This window comes from Neophocaena asiaeorientalis, unplaced genomic scaffold (genome assembly GCF_003031525.2).
Source record: "Neophocaena asiaeorientalis asiaeorientalis breed wild unplaced genomic scaffold, Neophocaena_asiaeorientalis_V1.1 scaffold203, whole genome shotgun sequence".
Classification (NCBI taxonomy): Eukaryota; Metazoa; Chordata; class Mammalia; order Artiodactyla; family Phocoenidae; genus Neophocaena; species Neophocaena asiaeorientalis.
The window spans coordinates 1950406-1968260 of record NW_020172776.1 but is presented as its reverse complement, the minus strand read 5'-3'; the positions used below and the strand labels follow the sequence as shown (position 1 = coordinate 1968260).

At 43.3% G+C, this 17855-nt stretch overlaps 1 protein-coding gene across 1 annotated transcript in view; it reads right to left on the bottom strand.

Moving 5' to 3' along the window:
- The window catches only part of SLC22A16 (solute carrier family 22 member 16), a 33423-nt gene that overhangs the window by 15282 nt on the left and 286 nt on the right, over positions 1–17855 (bottom strand). Inside the window, exons 2-3 of the mRNA XM_024740938.1 lie at positions 7618–8097; positions 4379–4496 (exon numbers count right to left, since the gene is read on the bottom strand). Coding sequence (XP_024596706.1) covers positions 4379–4496; positions 7618–8097 — 598 coding nt within the window. The remainder of the gene's footprint in view (positions 1–4378; positions 4497–7617; positions 8098–17855) is intronic.

Sequence of the window (17855 nt, the reverse complement as noted above, 5' to 3'; positions counted from 1 at the left end):
GTATGGGAATTCCTCAAAAAATTAAGAATATCATTACCATATGATCCAACAATCCTATTTTGGGAATATACCCAAAAGAACTGAAAGTGAGATCTCAAAGAAATATTTTTATACCCATGTTCATAACAGCATTATTCACAGTAGCTAAAATGTGGAAGCAAGCCAAGCATCCATCAACAGATGAATGGATAAGCAAAATGTGGTATATACATACAATGGAGTATTACTTAGCTTTAAAAAAGGAATATTCTGACATATGCTCCAACATGAATGAACTCTGAGGACATTATACCAAGTGAAATAAGCTAACTCCAAAAAGACAAATACTATGTGATTCCATTTTTATGAGGTACCTAGAGCAGTCAAATTCATAAGACAGAAAGCAGGATGGTGGTTGCTAGGGGTCGGGGGGGAAGAGGGAATGGGGAGTTATTGTTTAATGAATATAGAGTTTCAGATTTGCAAGATGAAAAGAGTTCTGGAGATGGATAGTGGTGATGCTTGCACAACAATATAAATGTACTTAATATGTACTGAACCATATGCACTTAAAAATAGTTAAGATTGGGGCTTCCCTGGTGGCGCAGTGGTTGAGAGTCCGCCTGCCGATGCAGGGGACACGGGTTCGTGCCCCGGTCCGGGAAGATCCCACATGCCGTGGAGCGGCTGGGCCCGTGAGCCATGGCCGCTGAGCCTGTGCGTCCGGAGCCTGTGCTCCCCAACGGGAGAGGCCACAACAGTGAGAGGCCCGCATACCACAAAAAAGAAAAAAGAAAAAAAAATAGTTAAGATGGTAAATATTGTTATGTGTATTTTACCACAATAAAAAAAATGGGGGAAAAAACTTTATTTTGAAAATAAGCCTATCTTTTTTTTTTAATAAATAAATAAATTTATTTATTTATGGCTGCATTGAGTCTTTGTTGCTGTGTGTGGGCTTTCTCTAGTTGCAGTGAGCCGGGGGGGGGGGGCTACTCTTTGTTGCGGTGCACGGGCTTCTCATTGTGGTGGCTCCTCTTGTTGCAGAGCACTGGCTCTAGCCACCCGGTTCAGTAGTTGTCGTTCACGGGCTCTAGAGTGCAGGCTTCAGTAGTTGTGGCACATGGGCTTAGTTGCTCCGCGGCATGTGGGATCTTCCCGGACCAGGGATCATACCCGTGTCCCCTGCATTGGCAGGCAGATTCTTAACCACTGCACCACCAGGGAAGCCCCCCAAAATAGGCCTATCTTTAATTTAACAAAATTTAGATTATAATAACAATATGTGACCCCTCATGGAATAAACAAAGAATGAAACAAATGATGGATTTTTTTGTGTGTGTGTGGAGGGGGGTGGTGGTGAAAGGATTAGAATTTTTCCTACAAAATTATTTCACATTTGACTTTTATAAAACAAATCGTAAAATTAATTTTTGCAAAATTATTCTAGAGTGCCACTGATTTCTCCAAAGGCCTCTCTTAATCCTTTGATATTTGAATCATACTCTTTTGAAGGCTCATCTTGTCATTATCCTTGTGGATGTTAATTTCTTCAAAAGTTAACTGGTTTCTATATGGGAAAAGAATCTAAAAAAGAGTAGATATATGTGTATGTATAATTGATTCACTTTGCTGTACGACAGAAACTAACACAGCATTGTAAATCAACTATACTCCAATAAAAATTAATTAAAAAAAAAAAGTTAACTGGTTTATCTCTGCCAGATCCCAATTGGTCAAGGGATCTGTGTAGGATTCAGGCAGTTTCCCCCCACTGCTTTCAAAGACTTTCTGTAATCTAGAATCTTTTGTAAGATCTGCAATTTCACTTTGCGTCAGAGTCGCAAAGAGGCTAGCCTACTAGCAGTAAGCAGAGAGGTGCTTGATGGGGACTATTGTACTAATGGTCAGTTTCATATTTTGTGGCAACAGCTTTTATTTCCCCACAAAACCTTGTAATTGCAAGACTCAATAACGAACCCTGATAATGAGGACTCCCATACTGAAGAATCCAGTTGTTTGGTAAATTTAAACCTTCAAATACTACACATTTCCCCATTAAAGTAAGTTATAACATCAGTCCCCAAAATGTTTTCTTCATGCCAGTTCTTTTTGTGTTCACTCCCACTTCCTACTGGTTACTTCTGTCACTGGGTTCAAACAATCCATTGCACAACTGCCTAAATAATTCCAGAAGCCTCCTTGACACCATTCATACCTGTCACCTCTACTAATAACACTCTATTCTTCACATCTACCCTGACCCCACCCCGAACATAGCAGCCAAAATGACCACTTCACCCCTGAATTCACTGAACTCCTTCAGGGAATTCCCATTGCCTTTATGAAACCAGGCAAACTGTCATCCTACAAGGCCCTGCCTCGTCCTCTCTCTCTCCTTCAGCCTTATCATGCATTTCACCTCCTCTCTATTCTCCAGGCATCGGGACCTTCAGTTTCTTCACGTCTCAGGGCCTTCTCACTTGTTGCTGCCTCTGCCTGGAAGGTTCTTCTCTCATCCACCCCTCAGACTAAAAGGCCCCTGACTCTCCAGACTCTCCATCCCATCCCCCGCTGCGGGACCCCCTCCACTGTTAGTCCTCCATCGTCAACATTGTATGGGTTTTTAAAACGGCCCGTCAGTGTCTTGACTTGCCCTACGATGTAGGGATACTGAAACAGCCTGGTCAGGTTTACTTAGCATTACACTCTGTAGGCAGATCCATAAATGTGCTGAGTGAATGAATCTGCCTGCATCTTCCCTACTCAAAATTGTATCACAAATACATTTCCTATAAAAACCAAAGGAAGGAGCCACAGAAAATTAAGGCCACATTTTACAGATGTATTCTATGGGTGGCCTGTCTCATTTTCTTGGCTCTGGAAATCAACTCATGGTATTTTGCAAGACTGAAACAGATATTTTTAGAATTATCCTCTTAAATCTTCCAAAAGAGGGCTCCACACCCTCTCAAGTCCTGTCTGTGCCTCTGTTGTACCATCATTCTCACCAGAAGGTCTCTTATCAAATCTCACTCTGTAGCTACAGAGCCATTTCCTCTTATTCCATCCTCAGTGGAGACAGAACCGCTGGTTGTTATCTTTTGTATTAAAAACTCTCTACATACCTAGATATATATACATTTTTTTAAGATGCAACACCTTCAATTCTCCTAAATTTTTTTTAATGCATCCTCCTATCCTTGGCCATCTGTGTGGCCTTCTAGGAACACTTCCCAGCCATTGATGAAGACTCCAAAAGAGAATACACCACCTTGCCCTCTGAGGGGGTGCAGTGACCTCTTCTTCTGAGACTGAAGTCCTTGGCTTCTCTCCAGACCCTTGGATCATCCATTCTGGTGAGAGGGGATGCATGCCCTGCTCTGTGTTCAGCAAGATCACAAGCTCTCCCTGAAGATAAAACTTCACCTGGTTATCCTTGACCAGTGACCTCCAAACAGAACCACTGCTGCTGTTGTTTGGTAGTTTGGAAGCTGTCTGGAAGCCTCACCAAGTGTGCAAACAGCTTCCTCACTCTCTGGTCCACTTCCAGTAATAGCACCCTTGTAGGGAGTGCCAAGTCCGTGCCAGGTACTGAACTGTGGATGCTTACATGAATCCTGGTAACAGCCCAGTGAAGCAGGTATTATTTTCTACAGTTTATAGATCAGAAATTAAGGTTTGAAGAGGATAAGGTGTTTGCCCAAGGTCATACAGTTGAGAAGCCAATACATGACAAAGCTGGGATTCAAACTCATGCCCTTTCCACTCTACTCCCCTGTTCCCCATAACAGAAATGCCCGATGCTTTCTTGTTCTCATTCTTCCTGCACATTATACAAATGACTTTCTTAACAATACAACTGAACCTTCTGTTTGGCTCATGCATACAAAGCCTGACTAGACCCATACAATTGCTCAGAAGTAAAACAATTTGTAGCGATTATTTGTAATGGCTACAAATGATGACTTTTTTTTCTTTCTTTCCCCTTATGCCTTCCTCTCTCCCTCTTGTTCTCCCTGTCTCCTCTCTCTCTTTTGCTTTAGAGTATCGGCTAGAATCCCCAGTACAATGCCAAGTGGAGGTGATGTTCCACAAATCCTTGCTGTTAGCAATCATGGAATGTGGATTACCTGTCAGGCATTGAGTCAAATGTAAAGTTTCTGCCTACTAAGCAACAATTTTTCATTTTAATGAGTTTCATTCTAAGCATAGGACACTAATATTCTACAGGAAGACTTCTGCGGTGGAGTGAACAAAGATTAGTCCTTGATCTCTCTCACTAGATTCTAAATGAACAAGACTAAGAGAGTTAAGGTTGAATATAAAAGTCCTGCAGTGGAATTAAAGAGGCAAAACAAAACAAAACAAAACAAACAACAACAATAACCCAACTCACGATAGCAAGAAGGAAGCGTGCGACTATGAAGCTGTAATAATCAAACGTGAATGCCGCTGCTATGCCAAACAAAAATACACCAGTGCTCGTGGCCCACAGGACAAGTCGTCTTCCTGCCCTGAAAAATAAGAATTACACAGAGGAAGGAGCAAGGTGTGGCTGCAACAGTTGAAAACATCCACCCTAATTCATGAAAGATAAGTGCTACCTATATTTTAGTAGCTTATGTATCAATATTTGATTGTTGTTACTCATTCATTTATTTTGAGCAGATCGTGAGTTAACACATGATTTCTTCAAGAGGCCAGTTTTTCAGTGGACTGGTCTCCACCTGATCTGCTCATATACACCCTCGATCTCTCTGGGTGGTCCCCAAAGGACCACCTAACCTGAGATTGGGAGCAAGGAGAGGGAAGATTTGTCCTTTCCCTGTCAGGACCTGCTCTGTGACCTGTTGGATCATCTTCTCTGTTGGGCTGGCTCAGCCCACCAAGGGGAGACAACTCTTACTAAGGCCCTCTAAAAACAGAAGTCTTGCTACATTCTGCTACTAGAATAAGCTGCTTACTTGCCCTATATTTTCATAATTGGGAAGTGCATTTCTTTGCCTAAAAAGCAAACAAATAACAATTATATGCCTGCAGACTTAAAAAAACATGAGATGTAATTCACATGCCATAAAGTTCAACCTTTTAAAGTACACAATTCAGTGGCTTTTAGTGTATTCACAGAGTTGCGCAACTCTTACTACTATCTAGTTCCAAGGCATTTTCACCACTCCAAAAAGAAACCGCACCCAGGAGTCATCATTCCCCATGCTCTGCTCCCTCTAGCCCCTGGCAGCCCCTAATCTGCTTTCTGTTTTTACATAGTTGCCTATTCTGGACTCTATACATAAATGGAGTTGCCCAGTATATAACCTGGCTTATTTCACTAAGCATTATGTTTTCAATCTTCATCCATGTTAGAGTCCTTCATTCCTTTTTATGACTAAATAACATTCCATTGCATGGCTAATACCACCTTTTGTTCATCCATTCATCAGTTGATGGACACCTGGATTGTTTCCACTTTTTGGGCTATTATGAATAATGCTGCCATTAATATTTGCGAACAAGATTTTGTGTAAAGTTATGTTGCAATTCTCTTGGATATATACCTAGGGGTGGAATTGCTGGGTCATAAGCTACTTTATGTTTAATGTTTTGAGGGACTGCCAAACTGTTTTCTAGGATGGCTGCCCCAGTTTTACAATCCCACCAATTTCTCCACATCCTTGGCAACACTTGTGGTTGCCTGTCTTTTTGATTATAGCCATTCTAGTGAGCAGAGGTTATCCCACTGTGGCATTGATTTACGTTTTCCTAATGATTAATGATGTTGAGCATTTTTATATGTGTTTTTTGGCCATTTGTATATATTCTTTGGCAAAATATCTCTCCAGATCATCTGTCCGTTTTTAAATTGGGTTATTTGTCTTCTTACTGTTGAGTTATAAGTGTTCTTTATATATTCTAGATACTAGACTATCATTAGACATGTGATTTGCAGATATTTTCTCCCTGTGAGATGTCCCTGACAGATAATTGTAAGGCAAAAAAAATACAGTCCTAAGATTCCAACAAACAGGCTTGCCCAGTGCAGCAGAGGGTATGCAAGCAAACTGGAAACTGTCACTTTTATGGCCTCAGCCTTCTCTGCTCCCACATGCATTAGTCGGGATTGTGGGCCCTGCACATAAATGTTCCCAATCTCATTTGAGCCCTGAATGCCATTTAAAACTATTCTTCATCCATCCCTAATCAACCCCCTGTACCACCCACAAAGTCTTCACTCTCAGCAGATGAGCAGCCCTCTCCTGCAGAGAACAGAGACCATCAAGGAGAAAGCCCCACAAGTTCCTGGTCTGCCCACCTGCCAACATGACCTGCATCTGCCTTCAGGCTTCTCTTCTTTCCTCCTCTCCAGAGACACACACCCTTTTCTCTCCAAATACCATTTTGCAGTCTTTGTATAGGATCATGTCCCTTCCCACCTCCTCTGAGGTCTTATTCTACCAATTACTTCTTTTTCCTCTGTCTTTCGCTCTCCTCTGACTTCTCCCTTTCAGTTTAAGTCTCTTCCAGTCAAAGACAAGAACCTTCTCTGGACCCCATCACGCTGGTAGCCACCTTGCATCTTGCAGTTCCTCCACTGACAGACTTACCAAAAGGGAATATCTACCTCTTCATCTCCTATTTTGTTCTTCTCCCCACTGACACCCTAACTTCCACACTTCCCAGGAAGACAGTTATGAAGCAGAAGATTCTTAAACACTGAAACATAACTTCAATCACCAAATAATAACTAGACTCCACTTCTGCTCCAGTTTTATTATTCAAATGCCACCTCCTGGAGGGGATGTGTGTGTTGGCGGGGAAAGACCTGGGTACTCCTCCCTTTAGGCTTCCACAGTCTTTGCCTCCATTGCTTTTACTTCTAGTATGGCCCTGGACAAAACAAAGCCCTATAATTTTTATTTGGACGTGTTTGTTGGCCCCATTTGACTAGCACACCCTGAGGGCAGGGATTTCTGACCTAAGCAGTTGTTTTTAGGTTCCCAGTGCCCAGCACATACCTGTAAAACTCACAACTATGGGGATGAACTTAAATAAATAAGTTCATCTCTGTACTTTAGGACAGATATAAAAAGTGTGGTCCATGTCCATATGGAGATGAACTTTGCTTTATTTTAAGAGCTACATATTCATTTTAATGTGTATTTCTTAAAAATATGGCTGGTATATCACACAATTTCATAGATATTATTGCTTAGGACCAGACTATCCTCCTAAAAAGCAAATCTATTGAAAGAAAAAAAATTCACTACTGAGTGGTTATAGGTACCTACTGAGTGGTTATGTGTCCAAGGTACTTTTTCTGTATTAATTTTGCAATAACCCTCTGAGGTGAGCGCTATTATTTTCATTGCCAGCTTACACATGAGATTCTAAAACACATGTTAGGTAATTCACCCAGGTCCCACAGCTAATAAATGGCAGAACACAGGCAGACTGTCTTCAGAACCCATCCCCTAAACGCTACGTTATTTTGTGTCTCTAAATAACAGATCAGCAAGGAATTTAGATAGGAGGTATGAAAATGACTCCAGTTTTGAACATAATTCCCTGTCCCCTAAGAAAATCAGATAGGAAAATGAACCCTACGCTGATGTAACAATACTAAACATTTCATTTTACCTGTCAGAAAGGTAGCCGAAGATCACGGCTCCCAGCAGGACTCCAAGCATAAATGTAGGCTGGATCAGCCTTCCAAACCATTCTCGGTTACACACCAGATCCCACTCAGTCACCACGGTGCTGCGCCACTTGCTCTTGTCATAGATGTAGCCATCCAAGCAAGGGAAACTACTCTTATGGCCGTTATAATCATAGTTCAAACTCGACTTGTCATCCCTCCGGAACCTGTGACAGCTTGTGAGCTCCCAAATCTCACCGTCCTGTAGCTGCACTATGATGTGATCTTCACGGCCGATGGAAAACTGGGTCCAGATGTCCTCCAACCTCCAACTAGAGATATCTTGGAAAAGAACCCGACTCACATTGCCTGGGGGCTTGCAAGTATGCTGTGGGGACACTGACAAGAACACAGAAGCCAAGTAATGGATACCACAAGAGATGTTCTGGAAGGCACATATAAAATAGAGGACTATCTGGTATCTGCAAAGAGAAAAAAAATCAAGTTATTATATCTGGCCTATGGGCTAAAAAAAGACATATGCAAATATGAAAGGTCTCCATTATGCCTTAGCTTGGATAAAGGGATAAACACAGAAATAATTATAGATATGTGTGTATACATATGTGTATATATCTGTCAACAGGGCCTAAAAGCAATGATATCCCAATAGCAGAAGCACATCGGTGCCCAGATCTTGGGCTCTAAATATCATTCTCCAATAATAGGAACCAGGAAAAATGTCTGATTCTAAGACCAGGACAGGGAGAATACAAAATAAGCCTGGAGCATCTTACAGTATCAGAAAGTAAGGAAGTACTCAAAATACAAAAAACGTGGTGGCATGTCAAGGGGACAGAGGAACCAGTATGAAAGAGCTCCCAAAGGGCAAAGCTGAGACAATCTGAGCAACAAAATAAATAGCACAGTATAATCCAAAGTATAAAATAAAATAAAACATTTTTAAAGAATTCCATGAAGTAGTTTTTATTTCCATTTTACAGAGAGGGAAACTGAGGCTCAGGGAAGGCCAGTGACTTGCTCAGAGCACAGAATTAAGAGCTGGGAGATAAATTCAGTCTATCTTAAGCCAAAGCAAGCTCTTTCCAAATGTCAAGCTAAAACCTGAGGTAGCACCGTAATGTGAAAGTGCCATTCACCCACTAGCTACATCAATAGAATTAGTTTCACAACATTTAAAATTATTTGAACTCCAGCAGTACACATGCTGATAGCTTTTGAATAAAATGTATTCACAACTACGTCATTTAGAAGGCAAGTCAGATCTAGTGAGCATTCGTGTCATTTTTTTTTTTAACCTGTTGAAAAATAGCCTGTACTGACAATCCTTTTAATACTTTGGGATATACGATTTATGATATGATATGATGTCATATGATATGATGTCCTATACTATGATGTTTAATTTTACATGTCAACTTGACTGGGCTAAGGGATCCCCAGACATCTGATAAAACACTATTTCTGGTGTGTCTGTGAGGGTGACTCTGGAGGAAATTAGCATGTGACTGAGTAAAGAAGATCGCCCTCACCAATGGGGGTGGGCATCATCCAATCTGTTGAGTGCCTGAATAGAACAAAAGGTGGAGGAAGGGCGAATTTGATCTCTCTGCTTGGGCTGAGACATCCATCTTCTCCTGCTCTCCAAAGACACTGGCATTATTCCTGGTTCTTGGGCATTTGGACTGAGACCAGGACTTACACCATCAGCTTCTTGTTCTCAGGCCTTTGGACTTGGACTGAATTATAGCACTGGGTCCCAAGCTTGCAGACATCACACTGTGGGACTTCTCACCTCCAGGACCACATGAACTACTTCCTATAATAAATTTCCTCTTACCTTTATCTATATCTATCTATCTCTTACTGATTCTGTTTCTCTGGAGAACCCTGACAAATACACCATACTTATATAAGAAAATGACTGAACAAATAGAGAAAAAAGAAAGAAGAAACAAATCTTTCTTACAGTAGAATTCCAACTAATACCTGTAGATATTCCCTCTCTACAGAAGATGGACCTTAATTCCCACTCTTTCCCCCTTGGCTAGACTTAGTGACTCATTTCCAAAGAACACAGTAGGATAAAAGGAAACTTCACAGTGGGGAAATCTGGCAAACACTACCTTAACCGGATGTTGAAGGTTAACATCCTCAGTGATGTTGTATGGATTATCACATTCCCCCTCATATGATGTGATGAACAGGCACTTCACCTCTGTGGCCTTCTTTCCAAAAACCATAACCCCAGTTTAATCATAAGAAAAACAACAGATAATCCCAGATTGGGGGACATTCTATAGGTTGCCTGGTCAATACGCCTAAAGAGTGTCAAGGTCATAAAAAACAAGGAAAGACTGAGAAATTGCCATAGACCAGAGAAGAGTGGGATAACATGACAACTAAATGCAGTGTGGTACCTGGGATTGGATCCTAGAACAGGAAGAGGACATTCCTGGAAAAACTGATGAAATCTATACAAAGTCTAGAGTTTAGCTAATAGTAACGTACTAATGTCTGTTTCTCAGTTTTGACAAATATCCCATGGTAATATAAAGTGTTAACAATGGGGGAAACTTGATGAGGGTCACACAGGGACACTCCTTACTCTCTTTGCACCTATTTTGTAACTCTAAAATTATCCAAAAATTAAAAGTTTATTCAAAATTTTAAAAGTAAATGTAGGGTCTCCAAATTTACAAACTGAAACCGACAGTGACCTGAAATTTGGTCAATCTTTGCTTAGCAAATTACTCATGTAAATAAAGTGGAAAGCTAATCTTACTTAAGAAAAGAGTTCAGATTTACTAAATCTTTTTTTAAAATCCAGCACCTAAGCATCTCTACTACACTAGAAGATATTAGACTAATGGGTATTACCATCTGCCCTTGAGAGTAAGTTTTATTCTTTACTTCCCTGGAGTAACAAGTACTCAACATCATAAAGATATCAACTCTCCCAAAGTTAATGTACAAGTTTAGTCTGTAACTGGAAAACACTGGAAATTTAAATGTCTTCCAGCAGGAGTTTAGTTATATAAATTATGGTAAAAGTTATAAATGCTGCCTGGGAGATGCCAGAGGAAAAGGGCAGCATGGAGTCTTTCACTAAAGGCAAGCTCCTGGTGTCTAGAACAGAGGGAGAATCACCCTGTCCAGATCATTACGGAGTGGAGTCTGTGGTGGGCCAGTGTCTAACTGCCAGACACCGAGGCAATGAAAGACTTGGGCACCAGATCCTCTTGCGACCAAATCCTGTTTGGGACCTAAGAGGCATCCTATATGAATATGACTGAGAATGTAACATACATCATGGTTATACGTCTTCCACTCCTCCCCACCCCACAAATTCCAACACTGCAAAGCACGACACAGCCCCCGCAAGCAGCAGACAGATTTTGTTTGTCTGAAGTTTACCCGCCCCTGAAGGCGTTTGGGTTTGGTTCCTAAGTAGTCTCATCACCTGGAGCAGCTCCACTGCTGAAAAGTTCACATTTTGCTCTCTGACCACGGCCTCCCATCCTCCCAGCTCCCCCTGTCCCTCCCACTCACCCCACCTCCTGCACCGTCCAGGGCTCCAGTCTTTGAATCCCACCAGCTTCTCTAGTTTGTCACCACCTTCCTGGCCTCAGGTCCTTCCCCAGCCAACCTGAACCGCACAGTTGTCACTAGAGTTCTCTACAGAGTCACACAAGTGTTCTATTCTCATTCTCCATTCACACACAGTCCCCGCAACAGAGCACCTACCCTGGCAGGCCTCTGAAGCTAGGATTTGTCTTCTCTCCCCCACCCTCAGGAGGCCTGAGGTGGGATCTAGGACTCTATACAAGCTTAAAAAGCTTCCCAGGAAAGGGGCTTCCCTTGTGGCGCAGTGGTTAAGAATCTGCCTGCCAATGCAGGGGACACGGGTTCAAGCCCTGGTCCGGGAAGATCCCACATGCCGCAGATCAACTAAGCCCATGTGCCACAACTACTGAGTCTGTGCTCTAGAGCCCACAAGCCACAACTACTGAGCCCACATGTCACAACTACTGAAGCCCATGCGCCCTAGAGCCCGTGCTCCGCAAGAAGAGAGGCCTGCGCAATGAGAAGTCCACGCACCGCAAGGAAGAGTAGCCCCCGCTCGCCACAGCTAGAGAAAGCCCACGCGCAGCAAAGAAGACCCAACACAGCCGTAAATAAATAAATAAATAAATAAGCAAGCAAGCAAGTAAGCTTCCTGCTCCGAAAAATTGAATTCCCTGGTTTAACCATATGCTGACACACGTTTGACATTCAAAATACTTAACAATTGTTGTGGAGCCACTGGAAGTCTCATAAACAACGTGCGAGGGTGTAATTTATTACAACCACTTTGCAAAACTGTTTGGCAGCTGACCACATGCACATTCAGGTAACAGAGCAATTCCTTTCCTAGGAAAATACCCAATGAAATGTGTACATGAGCTCCCGAAAGTCATATACAAGAAAGACTATTCATAATAAACCCAACCTGGAGACAATCCAAATATCTGTTGACAGTAAATGAATAAAATGTGGAATATTCATGCCATGACATACTACACAGCAATGAAAGTCCACAAACTACTGTGACATACGATATGGGTGAATCTCACAAACACAGTGCTGAGCAAAAGAAGCCAGACAGGGAGTACGTGAGTTTTTACTCCAATTATACAAAGTTTAGAATCAGGCAAAACTAACCTATGGTGTTAGATGTGAGGATCGCAGTGAGTTTGGGGGAGAGAAAGGGGCCGTGAGAAGGCGTGATCTGGGGTGGTAACACGTATGTGTTCATTTTATGATGATTCATCAAGTTGTAGATTAAGGTACACACTTTTCTGTATATACATAACACATCAATTTAGAAGTCTTATATTTGCAAGACCCAGGGAGAGGAAAAAGTATTCAGCAATGCCCCTGCTGAGGTGTGATTGGAATGGCTGCCAAGGCACACCCAATCTGTCCACATGGTGCGTATTGTCTAGACTGCAGCCCTGGTTGACCACCCAATCCATGCTGACAAGAAGGTGTCTTCTAGAGGGGTGGGAGGGAGATGCAACAGGGAGGAGGTATGGGGATATAAGTATACATATAGCTGATTCACTTTGTTATACAGCAGAAACTAACACAACAGTGTAAAGCAATTATACTCCAATAACGATGTTTAAAAAAAAAAAAGACTGGCACTTCTAAATTTTAAAAATTTATGTATATCTATTATGACAACAAAAGGGGTATAATTTGTGCCATGGAGAACTTTAGTGGTGCAAGATTCTAACAGCAGCATACACCCACCACCTCCATGTTAGCTGTTTTTTCTTTTCAATGTGACTTGCAGGAATAAACTATGGTCCAACATTCAAAAAAAAAGAAATATATAGGAATGTGTAGACATATACATTATGAGCATTTCTAGCTATTCAAAAACAATGATTACAATGATAAAAGTGTCAAATTTGGTCCATCAAGCCTCTATCATTAATGTACCAATGTAATACCACTTCTTGGCTTCTTCTGAAATAAAACTAGTAAAGAAAATTAAAAACAAAAACAAAAACAAGAAGGTGTCTTACCTGAACAATACATATTTACCCAAATGCCTATTGGATGTCTCGACCTGGAATTCCCACAATGAATTTGCGTTAAGAGTCTCCAATGGATCTCAATACCTAAGTCCCAAGCCTGCCCTACCTGGAGTGTAACTGCTTCTGAGTTTAGGGCACCACCATCCACACAAACCAGAAATATGGGGTAGGGGCAGGGCATGGGGGCCCCTCATGGTCCTTCCCACTTCTCCTTCATGCCTTAGGGCCTGGAGGACCCATCATTTCCACCGGTTAAAACTATCCCATCCTACCTGTTCACACTGCCCCTGCTCCGGTCCAGACCCTCATTATCTCCCACCAGGGCTCTTACCTGGGTCTTCTCCAGTCTCTTTGCCCCAACTTCTGCCCCTCCGATGCACCTTTCATTCTTCATAGTGATCCTAATACCCAAACTGCTTAGCATGACATCAAAAATATTCTTGTCGATGACTGTAAGTGTACCCCTCACTGGCCTTCTCTCACCCTCATACTTTATACTCCATAAATAATAAACCACTTAGCAGTCCCTAAACAAACCATGCTAGTTCATATAATTATACTTTCTACGTGCTGGGAAGGTCTTGAGCGCTCTTTCAATTTGAATTTCCCTTTCCCTGTTACAAGGATAACTTCCTGAAAAAAACAAAACCCTACTTCCTTAGGTGTCTAGCATTCTAACATATCACTTTGTCCCTTATAAAGATTGTTGTCCATCAGGTGTCCCCCCCAGCCTAAGGCCCCTTCAGAAAAACAGACTTAGAGACTCCACACTTCCACTACAGGCGGCTCAGGTTCCATCCCTGGTCAGGGAACTAAGATCCTACAATGCCACATGGTGTGGGCAAAATAAATTTTTTTAATTAAAAAAAAAAAAAGAACAACAGAGACACAACATATCACTGTGCCCACAGCTGGAGAGAAACGCTAATGGAAAAAGAGTCATACAGACACAATAGACAGGAAACCCAGAGGCAAGGAAAAGCAAAGATGATCAGAACCCCCAGGAAACAGACTCATGCTATCTGGGTGACAGGTGAAGAATATTACTTTTGGTCCTAGATTTATATAATTCTGTATAATGAAGCATAACTAGTGTCATCCTATTGTTGTTAAGAGCATGGATCCAGAGCCAGACTGCCATGGTTTGAATCTTGTCTCTGGTTCCTTAACATCTGGGTCTTTGGGCAAGATCCTTACCCTTTCTGAGCCTCAGTTTCCTCACGTGAAAAATGGGTTGTTGTGGGAACGTAAAGAGTTAATACATGGAAAGCACTATGGCATACTGTAGGTGCATAAAAGTGCTAGTTATTATGATGTTCATAAGGTGAAGTCAAAAAAGAACCTAAGGGACTTCCCTGGTGGTGCAGTGGTTAAGAATCCACCTGCCAATGCAGGAGACAAGGGTTTGATCCCTGGTCCGGGAAGATCCCATATGCTGCAGAGCAACTAAGCACATGTGCCACAACTACTGCGTCTGTGCTCTAGAGCCCGCGAGCCCCAACTACTGAGCCCACGAGCCCCAACTACTGAGCCCATGTACCACAACTACTGAGCTTGCGCTCTAGAGCCCACAAGCCACACTACTGAGCTCGTGAGCCCCAACTACTGAGCCCACATGCCACAACTACTGAGCCCACGCCGCAACTACTGAAGCCCATGCACCTAGGGCCCACGCTCTGCAACAAGAGAAGCCACTGCAATGAAAAGCCCGCGCACCCCCACGAAGAGTAACCCCCGCTCACCACAACTAGAGAAAGCCCGTGTGCAGCAACGAAGACCCAACGCAGCCAAAATAAAAAAAAAAAACCTAAAAGTTCATATATTGGGGGGAAAAATCCCCAGTACCTATATCCATAGATTAAGTCAGTCACAAGGCTCAACATTCCAACTCTGAAATTTTAAACCCTCTCTCCCTTTATCCCAAGATAACTCAAAGATCCAGGGTCTTAGATCCCCCAACACAGATGCCTGAATCTTGGTTTCCTCAACTCCCTCTAACATGGGACTTAAGCCATGAAGTTTCTGTAACTTCAATATGGCTTCAGGACGAGTCCTGGAAACCTAATTCTTCTTAGGTGTCCCGCTTTCCTCTCTTAAAGGCGATTAGGGTAGTGCTTCCTCACCTTAGAAATGACTAATGAGAAATGAGAGATCATTAGGGTTTTCTACTTAACACTTTCACTAGGTTTCCTTAAGACTAAATAATAGAGTCCGCCTGCGGAGGCAGGGGACGCGGGTTCGTGCCCCGGTCTGGGAAGATCCCACATGCCGCGGAGCGGCTGGGCCCGTGAGCCATGGCTGCTGAGCCTGCGCGTCTGGAGCCTGTGCTCCGCAACGGGAGAGGCCACAGCAGTGAGAGGCCCGTGTACCGCAAAAAAAAAAAAAAAAAGACTAAATAATAATACACAATAAACTCTCTACTTATAAAGAATAAAAAGACCAATTAGAGCAAATGCCAATTAGAGAAAATATGGGTACTGTGATATTTTACACTATTCTCACCTTTTGCTGTAAGCATTGACTTGTTACCCTTTTCCTTCCTATAAGCAGCTTTCACAATCTACCCTTCCCACTAGGATGGGGACTCAGGTAATAATAGCCATGATTTACTGAGAACTTACTGAATAATAAGACTTTTGCATACATTATTGTGGCTGGCTAAGAGCTGTCTCTCAAAATCCATTCTCCCCTCTCCCACCATGGTGAGCCACATTTGACCATGTGGGTAAGGACATGGAGCAGCTGCCCCCAGTGCTGCGGATGGTGGAGCTGCCTCACCCACTTGGGTCCCTGGACGGCCCCATGGAGCACAACCTGCCCTACACAGTTACCAGAGAGGAACAAACTCCAACTGAGGGATCTTTTTGTTATAGCACCTAAGTATCTTAGTTAATCCCTAAAATACATGGGGAAAGAATGGCATTAGTAACTACTACCTCATAGGGTTACTCTGAGGATGAAATGAGAGGCTGAAGGTGGATTGCTTACAATAAACATTTGTAGTACTATTATTACCCCCATTTTACAGATGAGGAAGTGGTAAGTCAAATGTCCAAGACCATACGGTTAATAATTGGTAAGTCAGGATCGGAACTCAGACAGCCATCTCCGGAGCTGATTTTGTAATCCTCATGCTATTCCTCTTCAAGGAGTCTAAGATGAGGGAATATTGGGCGAGGGGTCATACAGCGTGCAGATCAGAGGTTTGGAGCTCAGTCTGAACCCTGGCCTGCCACTCACTGCTAACGTGATCCTGGGAATACATGAAGGACCTGGCTGAGTCCCCGGGTCGTGCTCAGGAGAGCACCATGGTTGACAGCATGGACTGTGAAGGCCAATGGACGTCCAATTCTGCTCTGCTACTAACAGATTTGTGATTTAGGCGCAAGGCCTGGTTTTCTCATGTGTGAAATGAGTGATGCCACCCATATCATGGGACTGTAGTGAAGGTTAAAGAAGGTAACATATACAAAGAACTTATGACAGAGCCAGGCACAGCTCAGCATTCAATAACGCAGGTATCAGGAGGAAGCAGGGGAGAGCTGGGACCTCCTGCCCCTCCTCTACCTGCTCCACCACTTCTTTTTTGTGGACACTGAGAATCATAACCAACTTTTTGTGCAACTTTCCACCCTGGAGAACAGCACATCATCATCTCTTCACCACAAGCCTGGGAGGGAGCTAAAGGCAGGAATGATTATAATTCTCACTTGGCAGATAGGAAACTGAGGCACAGTATTCCCATGGTCACGTTCGCGGTGAGTGGCAGGCCAGGATTCAGACTGAGCTCCCAACCTCTGATCCGCACGCTGTATGGCCCCTCACCCAGCTACCTCTCCTCCCAAAACGTTCCAGGTCAGACAGAGAAGTGTTTTCTCCATGAATGAATGAATGAATACACTTTAAATTTTTAAAATTAACTTGACAAATGAAAAGAGGGTGACAATCGTACAAAGGTTAAACCTAGGTCCCACCTTGCCGTAGCTTTGGGTCCTTGACCCACAGACTGAGGGACCTGTGGGTCCCTCAGTTTCCCAATCATTAAGATAAGGATTCACCCCCTTTGCAAGATTCCGTGGGCATCAAATAAAGCACTGTGTAGCTGGCACATATTAGGTTTCTATAAACAGAAAAAAACAAAACAAAACAACAACCGCTAACGGTTGTTTCTGGAGCAATTCAATACCTGCCAGGCACTGAGGAAGACTCTACCGCGGGGCGGGGCGGGGCAGCAGTCGTCTGGGGAAGTGAAAGAGGAGCCCGTTTGGCCAATTAGAGAAATGAGCCGCCAAGAACCGGCATTCCTCTACTCCTGTGAGCTGGCTTTCCAGCCGGGCCTCCGGACGCCGGCACCCGCAGACGGCGCGCCCCAGGTTCCACCTGCCAAGCGGTAGGCGCGCCGGACGAGCCCTGCACCCACCACTCCCGAAGCAAGCCCCAGAGCCCACTGCTTGCTCTGGGGAGGTGCCGCCGCCAGAGTTCGAGAGGATGAGCCCAGCCAGGGCCAGGAGTCAGGACGCAGGCCTCCCGACTTCTCTGGGAAAGGAGGGATGGAAATGTTTTCGGATCGCGAGCTCAGCGCGAGAACCCCGTCGCAACTGGAAGAAACAGACCCCACCGGCGCCTCCCCC